At 38.2% G+C, this 9,593-nt stretch overlaps 1 protein-coding gene across 1 annotated transcript; it reads right to left on the bottom strand.

Moving 5' to 3' along the window:
* Window positions 1–692: 692 nt before the first annotated feature.
* On the bottom strand, window positions 693–9,569 carry cib2 (calcium and integrin binding family member 2). The gene is made up of 6 exons (XM_040025774.1): window positions 8,979–9,569; window positions 7,683–7,717; window positions 5,756–5,867; window positions 3,097–3,244; window positions 2,824–3,019; window positions 693–959 (listed from the first exon to the last, which is right to left on the bottom strand). Exons 1-6 carry the CDS (start codon window positions 9,027–9,029, stop codon window positions 938–940), a joined length of 564 nt encoding a protein of 187 aa, XP_039881708.1. The 5' UTR covers window positions 9,030–9,569; the 3' UTR covers window positions 693–937.
* Window positions 9,570–9,593: the final 24 nt, after the last annotated feature.

Here is a 9,593-nt window from a genome sequence, read left to right as displayed (position 1 = left end):
ATTACAAGTGCATTAAGTCAGAGCACACTGGAAAACAACATTTATTCAAAGGAAGACAAATACAAGACATTACATAAAGTCCTATAAAATACATATCCAAAACATGGCAGTAACTGACATCTTGTGTAAATGGCAGATGATGAAAGCTACCACAAAGAGTTTGGATGACAAAGCCCTTCATCTAACTGGAGAACAATACAACATGACTGTCATTATATTCAAGCAAAGTACGAGCACAATAACAACATAAATACTTAATTTATTGCATAGCTATAGAATATCCCCTAATCCTGCTGCTGTGCTTCAAGTTTTATCTGTAGCTCTATAAATACTGGATGTCTCTGGAGGTGCCACTGCAGAAAGACTTCACAGGGAATCATGTGCAATGTAGTTTCAATGATAATGGTTTTGAAAGTGTTCCTGAGACCAAGCAATGATATTCACTGCTGATATGTCTGGTTTTAATACAGTGTGCCGTTCAGTATTGGTTTTTAGTTTTGTTCTTGCATAGAGAGACATCTCTTTGAGAAGACAACATCTTCTCTGAACTTTTGATTAGATTATGTAGTACAATTAATAGCTAATGCATTTCTCCGAGTTGCTCTTTTTCATTATACCCGGTCACATTACTATTTAACTATGATACTTGGTAGCTGTGATTATTTTTTTGTCTTAGTCAGCTCTCATTTTTCTAGCCCTTCTTCTTGTTTTTAGCATCAAATTCAAACATTTGATATGCTGCCTTTTCATGGTTTCAAAACAATTACAGGGTTTAGAAAATTTGCTGTCATCAGAATCCATCTTCTCAAGTTCCGACTGCAGTAAAGGTCAGAGAGGGACGATGGATAGTGACAGACAACCACTGTGCTGTGATCAGGACATGGCTCAGGTAAAGTCTTGAGGTCCAGCCAACTTAGAAACTGTCCATCCAACCCTCTCAGATTCTTATATGAAAGGTACTGAAAAAATAATAAAGTTGATTATTAGAAAAGTAACAATTACTGTGCATGAAACATTTTTATCCTTTACTCAACCTGAGAAATAAGATTCTTCATTTTTAAAATGAAGAGAGTGTCCTGACCAAGACAGACAAGATAACAGTTTAATCAACAGTGGTGACACAGACATTAATAGACACATAATTAAACACAATGTAAAATACACAAAATAAGTTTAAGCATATACATAAGATTCAATTCAATTCAGGTTTAGTTATTTTAGCAGCAAATCACAACAACAAATAAGATAAAGACCTTAAAGTATTCTGGAGAAAGCCCCGACATTCAAACAATCTCCCTTGGCACTTGGTGACAGTGGAAAGGAAAAACTCCCTTTTAACGGGAAGAAACCTCCAGCAGAATAAGGCTCAGTAAGGGGCAGCAATCTGCTGTGATCAGCTGGGGAGGGGTGATTATTCAAAACTGTTTAGGAGTGAGAAGGATTTCAAATTCAATTCTGTATTTAACAAAGAGCCAGTGAAGAGAAGCCAATATGGAATAAATGTGATCTCTCTGGTTCTTGTTCCTGTTTCTACATTTGCTGCAGAATTTGGATAAACTGAAGGCTTTTTACAGAAGTTTTAGAGCAGCATGATTAAATTACAGCAGTAATGAATACATGAACTGGTTTTTCATCATTTCTCTGTAAAGGGATAGTTCTAATTTTGGAGATACTGCACAAATAAAAGAAAGCAGTCATATCCTTTTCCTGGTCCTGTTTTTGACCCAGCGTTTTGAGTTTATTTTGGATTCATGATTCTTTCTTTTGCATGATGAAGATTGTTTTAAGTTCAAGTTTTGTAAAGTTTAGTCTTGAGTTTAGTTCCTTTATTGCCTCTAAGGTTTATTTGTATTTTTGGTTTCTTGTCTGTGCCTTTAGTCTTTGTCTCATCCCTCTTGTCTTGTGTTTATTTATCCGTTTCCCCGGTTATGTCTCTGTTTATTCTCTCTGTCATGTTTGTTTTCGCTCTGTTCCTCTCTGCCTCCGTCGCTCTCTCTCTCTCTCTCTCTTTGTCTCTCTCTCTCATCTCTAGCTCCCTGGCTCGCTCTGTCTTTCAGCTCTTTCATGTATGTCTGCTGTGTGAGCTATTTTTTTCCCACGTCAAGTTGTGTACCTTAGCCTGCGCCTTAATGAGTTTCCTGTCTTATTTTGATGGCCCTTGTCTCATGTGCTTGTGTTTAGTTTTGCTTCCTGTTTCTGTGTCTTATTTGTTTCAGCTATGTTTCCTTGCTGTCTCCGCTCTCTAATCACCTGTGTATTCATTGTGTCAGTTCCCTGTTGTCCCTTGCCGGAACGCAAGTTCATCTCCCTCCTTGCTCCATGCTCCATGCACTTCACAGTTTAGGTTGTTGTTAGTCTGAGTCTCATTTTGCCTTTTGTTTTGCGTTTTTGTTTGATTTTCACCCAGCCTAAATTAACGGCTCACTTTTTGTTAAGCCCAGTCCTGTCTATAAACGTCTGCAGTTCAGTCCTCTGTTCAAAGCGCAGTCTGCGCCAGCAGATCATGACAATCCTGGTCAAACAATGGCTCCAATATTCATCACAGTGTTACTTGAGGCCAAAGTAATGCCATCCAGAATAAGTACCTGATTAGGCACAATGTTTGTGAGATTTCTAGGGCCAATTAGAATTACCTCAATTTTGATTGAAATCCAGGCCTTCTTCTTTTTAAGACATATCTGCATGACATGGTTTAAGTAATGACATGCCACCCAGTTGTTTTATTTTAACCTAACAAACATGTCTTTGGACTGTGGGAGGAATCCAGAGTCCAATTCTGTTTTTCATTTATCAATGTTGTTGCAATAACATGAATTTATTTACCTTAAAAAATCCGGGGCCCTGGATATCATATTTTCAAAGTCAGCAAAAGAAAGTTTGTGGTCTCCGTCCAAATCTGCCTCCTCAATGGTTTTCTCACACACCAGCTCAACTTCTTCAGGAGTCAGCTCCTCCTTTGTCAGCTTATTCAGAGTCTTTTCCAGGTCCTCTTTGCACAGGTAATTATCCACATTGAAATCTATCAGCAACAGAAGTTAGAATTAGAACATTTTAATTAATGAAGTTCTATAATGTACAGATGCTTTGAAATGTTACCGTATATTTTAAAGGCGTATATGGCCTTGAGTTCTCTAGGAGCCATTTCACTCAGGACTGAAAACATGTCCACAAACTCATTGAAGCTAAGATTTCCCATCCCGTCCTCTGAGAATGACTCCACGATCCTGTTGCGGAATGGATTTTCCTGGAGAGAAAACATGATTGTGTTTAACTGCAGAATTTTGTTTACATCTAAACATAAAAATCACTCACTCATCAAAAAAGCCCTACACATTTGCAATGGCAAACATAAGATATAAGACATAAGGGGGTTGGGAAGCGTATCTGTAACCGGAAGGTTGCCGGTTCGATCCCCGGGCTCTCTGTCCTGGTCGTTGTGTCCTTGGGCAAGACACTTTACCCTAAGAAAACGATTTCCTAAAGCTTTAGAGCACCCCAATTTTTCTAGTTATTTATTGCAATTCAGGTCGTTCAATAATGGATAATAATGGATTGGATTTATATAGCGCTTTTCAAGGCACCCAAATCGCTTTACAATGCCACTATTCATTCACTCTCGCATTCACACACTGGTGGAGGCAAGCTACGGTTGTAGCCACAGCTGCCCTGGAATGAATAGCTTGAAATGGTACAAAGGCAAGTGGTGAACAGCAAGAGGTAGAAAAAAAAAGGTAAGGTAACCCATAACTGAAAAATAATGTATGTTTCAGAATTATACAAAAAGTCCTTTTTAAGGGAACACAAAATGGGTTAACAAAAATGACGAGAAAAAAGGCAATTAACAATAAAAGAGGGTTGATGACACTTAGAAATGTAGGTCTTTCTACAGAGAAATTGCAAAGAAAGTCAAGGTGTCAGTAAGTAGAGTTTTCTCCACCATCAAAAGGCACTCAGAAACTGGAGCAAAATCTGACAGGAAGAGGTCTGGCAGACGCAAACCCACAACTAAATCAGAGGACAACAGCTTCCGTGATAGGTGGCTCACACGACAACATTTTTAAGTGGTCGTAGTAAGCAAGCCTCAGTTTCAACTGTGAAGAGAAGACTTCGAGCTGCAGGTTTGACAGGACGAGTTGCAACATGAAAGCCATTGCTAAGATGTCAGTATAAGACAAAGAGGCTTGCCTGGGCCAATGAAACACAGCCATTATGGAGTGATGAATCAAAATTTGATGTCGATTGCCTAATGTGAAGAGGAACATTATTCCAAAGCTTTAGAGCCACAATAAAGAACGCTCGGTCTCCTCTCAGTTTCAGCCGTGATTTGGGGACTGAGAGCAACAGCTCCTCAGCTGACTGGAGCAAACGAGTGGGGACATAGGGCTTCAGCAAATCAGACAAATATGCAGGTGCCAGATCATTAAAGGATTTAAAAACCAATAAAAGGACTTTAAAGTGAATCCTAAATTCAATTGGAAGCCAGTGCAGGGAGGCCAGAACCGGAGTAATGTGCTCTGAGTAATCAACTGTCAAATATGGAGGAGGAAGTGCGATGGTCTGGGGCTGTTTTGCTGGATCCAGGGTCAGTGACTTGTACAGAGTGAGACGCACCCTGAACCAATACGACTACCACAGCATTCTGCAGCGCCATGGAATACCTTCTGGTATGCGCCTAGTTGGTCAAGGTTTCAACCTACAGCAAGATAATGACCGAAAACATGAGTCTGGGCTATGCCAGAACTACATAAGGAAAAAGAACAAGGTAAACTTAAAAACATGGAGTGGCCAGCACAGTCTAAAGACTTAAATCCCATTGAGCTGGTTTGTGATGAACCGGACAGAACAGTGAAAGCAAAGCAACCCACAAGTGCCACACATTTATGGGAACATCTGCAACAGATATGGGGAAGAACTTTCTGAAGAATATTTGACTTCTATTGTAGAAAGAATGGCACGAGTGCGTTCAGCTGTTATATCTGCCAAAGGTGGTAAAAGTTTAGAATACATTCTGGTCTATAAACTGATTGATTGATGATTTCCTTTTTAACTTCAATTGCTTATTTTTAAAATGCTTTCATTTCAGAGTGCAATGAAACATTACACTGCATAAATTTCAATAAAAAACTGGAAAAATTGTGGTGTTCTAAAACTTTTGACTGGTAGTGCATATTCACGATATTCAAGACAATGCTATTAAATTAGAGTTTGTAGTTCAGTGAGTCCAAATAAGAAAGTGTTATTGCCCAGGGTAAAGTTTGAGGTCAATAAATAATCAGCTAAATAGAAATATATAATATAGGATGACAAATTTATGGTCATGAAGTTGTAGAGGACCAATTGTGCCTTTAGTCTTCTCCATCTTTTTTCTGCTATCCTTATAACCCAGCCTTATTGTGACAGTTTTACAGACAAGGCCCAATCATGCTGAGAGGAAGGGTGCATCGTGAGTCTCTGTGGTAATACTCTGCGGGGAATAGGGGCTTCATATTAAAGGGTATGGCATTCATGCTTGTTTCAGAGAAAAGCTGAGGTAAATGTGGCTGAGATGTCACAGTGTGCAAAATGGCATTTGAAATTTATTTTTGATTTACTTTTAGAATCAGTCAGAGCAATTCACGGCACATAAACTTTCAAAAGCTCACACAATGTAGTGGAGTACAGCCAGACGGGCGGTGTTAACAATCAGTTCTACACACACAAGCATACTGCTCACATTGACAAAACAGAGCTTTAAAACAGCGGTGGGGGGGTTTACCTTTAATTCTGGCATGTTGACTATTAAGGCTAATGGGATTTTACAATCAGGTTCATTGGTGTAGTCCATTGGTACAAGATGTGGAGCCAGCTCATGGTATCTGCCATGCAGCCTAGGAAAAGAAAACAGACCTTTGACTTTTAAGTCAATACTTTCAGGGCATATCTGAGATATTCATCAACAGGGACGCTAGTCTTTGAGAACAAACTTACTACAATTAAACTAGATAAACCTGTCAAAGTGACTGAGTTTCACTGGTAGACTGCTAGGAACAAGTGAGGTTTACTGAAACAAGTAAACCTGTTTAAATTTAACTGTTTTTTCATATATGTCACATATTTCCTCTAATAAAAATGAACAATATATCTTCTTTTCCAAATTGCATTTTGTTTTCTGAATACTTTTGTGCAATGTCAATAAAGTTAAATCCAAAGAAAGAAACAAGTGTTTTTTAGCACCCTATTATGACCTCTTTTTAGTATCCAGCACTACTAGCCTTGGTCAAATTGATGTCAATGAGGAGAACCAAGTACACAAAGAATTCTCAAATGCCTTATTTTGTTTATTTTGTTGTAAAAAATAAATGCAAATTAGTAAAGAATGTCTTGCTAAAAAAAGAAAAGAAAAAATCTAATCTAACATCTAGAACAAACCACAGCCAAAAGAGAGTGAAATGCAAAGATACAGTAAGTGCTCACTTCTGTTAACGAAAAAAGCGAGTCATTTGTACCTGTCATCAAGTGGATAAGCGACAACAGGAGAGAAATTAAGCCGTCCAGTGAGTCGTGACAACTAGTGTTATCATATTTATTTGATTTAGTTTTTTTAATGTATAAGCAGAAATGTGACACCCTTTTTGAATGGCTCTGAAAACGATACGGCAGTCAAAAGGTCAACATGAATTTCAAAAGGTTTACCTAACATACTACAGCTACAGCTACCGGACAGAACCTTCTAGATCGTCACTAACAAACACCTGCATGTAACAGCACTGTTTACAAATCATAAATCCACATACTTTTCCATTCATTGACTAAAAGGTATATTTGCCTGTTTTCGATTTCATACTTTAAAGAGACCAACATTCGACCTTTGTTGGATAGTGAATGAAGGAGGGAATGGAGCCATTACACTATAAATAGCAGCACTGTGCTACACTATGCAGATTTATATGCATTTTGTATATGAAATAAATCATAATCCACATTATGTTTACTGAGTGAAACATCTGTATATCCATTGTATGTCTGTTCTAGCTGCTCAGATGTCAAGCTGCATGTATTTCAGCAAATCTCTGAATCTTGTTCTAGGTCTGTTACCATGATTCAAACCAAAATATTACAACGAAATGAAGTGAAAACTTACAATATAGTGAAAGCTTTTAATGTTAACAAATATACATATATAATTGGGGTCATACGTCACTGCACATAAGTTACCATTAACACTCAGTTGGAAACAATTTTATGACATAAAACAACACAACGGCACACACAAATATATGCATGCCATTTGGTAAGTTACTGGTGTCTCTAGGCCAAAACTCAGCGTTTGATTTACTGTAAATCAGCAAATCAGAAGCAAACAGCCCAACCAACTCCAGGAATACCAAGGTAATGTTGGTCATGTATGCTAGCTGTAGTGTAGTGATCTATTTTATACAAAGCGATGTAATGAAAGAATGGATAAAAAAACTTAACATACAGTATTAATTGCCAAATCCTGACCCAGTTAAAGCACGCATAGTCCAAAGAGCAAAGAAATACCCCAGGAAAATAAAAGAAAGGCTTATAACAACATATTTGCATCTTCTTATGGTCAGTGTAAGTGGTGAATTTATGTGGTTTAAATGAAAGACAGTGCAATATATATCTGCGAGCGATTTTTCAGAATAAAAAGGAAAAAAAAAACCTCATCAAAGTCTTACCGCAGAATTTCTTTCCGAGTAAAAAACGTGCAATCCTGCAATGAGAGAAAAACAGCATGTGAAAAACAAATACTTTGAATTGAAGGTTTTATAGCACTGCACATGATGACAAATCCTTTAAGGTGCAATCGAAATTTGCATAAAATGCTCACAATGACACATCTGTGAAGAATCATTACTGTAAAACACTGAGCGGGGTGTCTGGTTTCTCCTAAACGATGATGCGTTTAAGTACATGAGAACATAATCTGCTGTTGTCTGACATGCATGTGCTGGCACACGCATTATCCAACGGCTCTACCGGGGGCACCTCAGTTTACATTTGTCTTTTGTATGAATTCTGTCTGAGCTACTCCCCTGGGTGTTAGAGTGCAGTCAGATGAGCTCAAGGGACTGCACCTTTTGCTTTCACCGATACACCTACTAAAGTCAACCTTACCTGCTATGCTCCATAACACGAGATAACAATGTGCTGACACTTAGAAATGCCATTACAGTCATGCTTAAGTTATAGCTGTTGGGTTCTAGATTCCCCGTTGAATGAAGCACGCTGATGCAGTATCCAATGATCTATTTGAGCCGAATAAAGATATAAATTCAAGTGATACTCTAGAGATAACAACTGTTAGACAAACAGAAACGGTACTCTAGGAGTAGTTGAAGTAACCAGAGAAGCTCTTGAGAAACTGTGTCCTGAGAGTAGAGTTTCACAGCACATCATCGCTGGCTTTGGCATCAATTATTAAGCCCACAGCGAATCACATGATAAACCTGTGCATATGAGGATGTCTTTCTCTCTGGGAAAACCTGGATTTTTGTTACAGGGAACAAAAGGTCAGATCTTCTTCGATGATCAGTTTACATGATATCCTCCAGTTTGGAATGAAATCAAGACCTTTTGCTATCTGCTTATCAATATTTAAATAAAAATGTGGCCATAGCTGACGACACTATAGTAGGAAATTGTTTTTTGTCTGTCATAAATGAAATTGATGGGGGGACTAGGACCAACGAAACACCCTAGATGGTAATAATCAATATTTATAAAGTGACTTTCCCTCTTTTCAATATCTGAGAAAATAAAAAGATAAATAAACTGATGATTTGTGTTAGTCTAACAACAGGAGTGCAATAATCACACAAAAAAAACATGTTTAATTTTTACTTCACTTAGCCTTCAAAGTTTTCCAGTGATGTGTTTAATTGGCTGCACATAATTAAGACATTAAAACATTATTCACTTGAATGAATTGCTTGACATCCAGATTCCAAACACAGGTATGGACACAAGCTTACCTGATAAGCATCAAGCTGCTCGTCGGTAAATATCGTTTGTTTATTACCCATCTTGATCAAGTAATTTGTTGCTTGTACACATTCACAGCACTGAATGTCCAAAGCCCTTTCTCAATGAAAGGCATTTAGAAGGTCCGCAGAGACAAAGTCTCCGCACAAGATGAATTTATATCGTTGCAAACTCCTATCAAAGGGTATTGGTGTCCTTCCAGACGATGTCCTCCACGACTGCAAAAGTAGATGAAGTGCGTCAAGAATATATCTTAGTAATAAAGATTTTCGTTTAAGTCGGAGCCAGTGGATGTTGTCTGCTGACCCCAAGGAGTGCAAAGTGATCTGTTTCCCCTCCTTAAGTACCCAGATGGTGTCCACCGGAGTCCAGACAAACCAATGGGACCGGAGCTAAGAAATGAATAAATAAAAAGGCCTACTTGTGAACTAGAAACTGCTAGCAACAGGAATGACGTAACCTCACCTTGGGGCCACTTAATTACACACTAATTAAACATCTTTTTTCTTCTTCTATCTTACACAATATTGCGAACAGACTATTACTGATGTCACTGATAAGATGCAATCTGTGCTTTAAACCAGTCCGCTATTGCTAAATTGTAA

The sequence above is a fragment of the Simochromis diagramma genome, unplaced genomic scaffold, assembly GCF_900408965.1.
Source record: "Simochromis diagramma unplaced genomic scaffold, fSimDia1.1 OVJJ01000293.1, whole genome shotgun sequence".
Lineage (NCBI taxonomy): Eukaryota > Metazoa > Chordata > Actinopteri > Cichliformes > Cichlidae > Simochromis > Simochromis diagramma.
Note: the sequence above shows the minus strand (reverse complement) of the source record. Positions and strands in the feature narration are given on the sequence as shown.

What these genes read in the sequence shown, in the direction of transcription:
- cib2 (XM_040025774.1), bottom strand. Translation starts at nt 9,029, where the DNA reads ATGGGTAATAAACAAACGATATTTACCGACGAGCAGCTTGATGCTTAT. An exon ending in AGCAGCTTGATGCTTATCAG is followed by an intron (nt 7,718 to 8,978) that starts GTAAGCTTGTGT and finishes CTCTCATTGCAG; the next exon opens with GATTGCACGTTTTTTACTCG. An exon ending in TCAACATGCCAGAATTAAAG is followed by an intron (nt 3,245 to 5,755) that starts GTAAACCCCCCC and finishes TTTTCTCTCCAG; the next exon opens with GAAAATCCATTCCGCAACAG.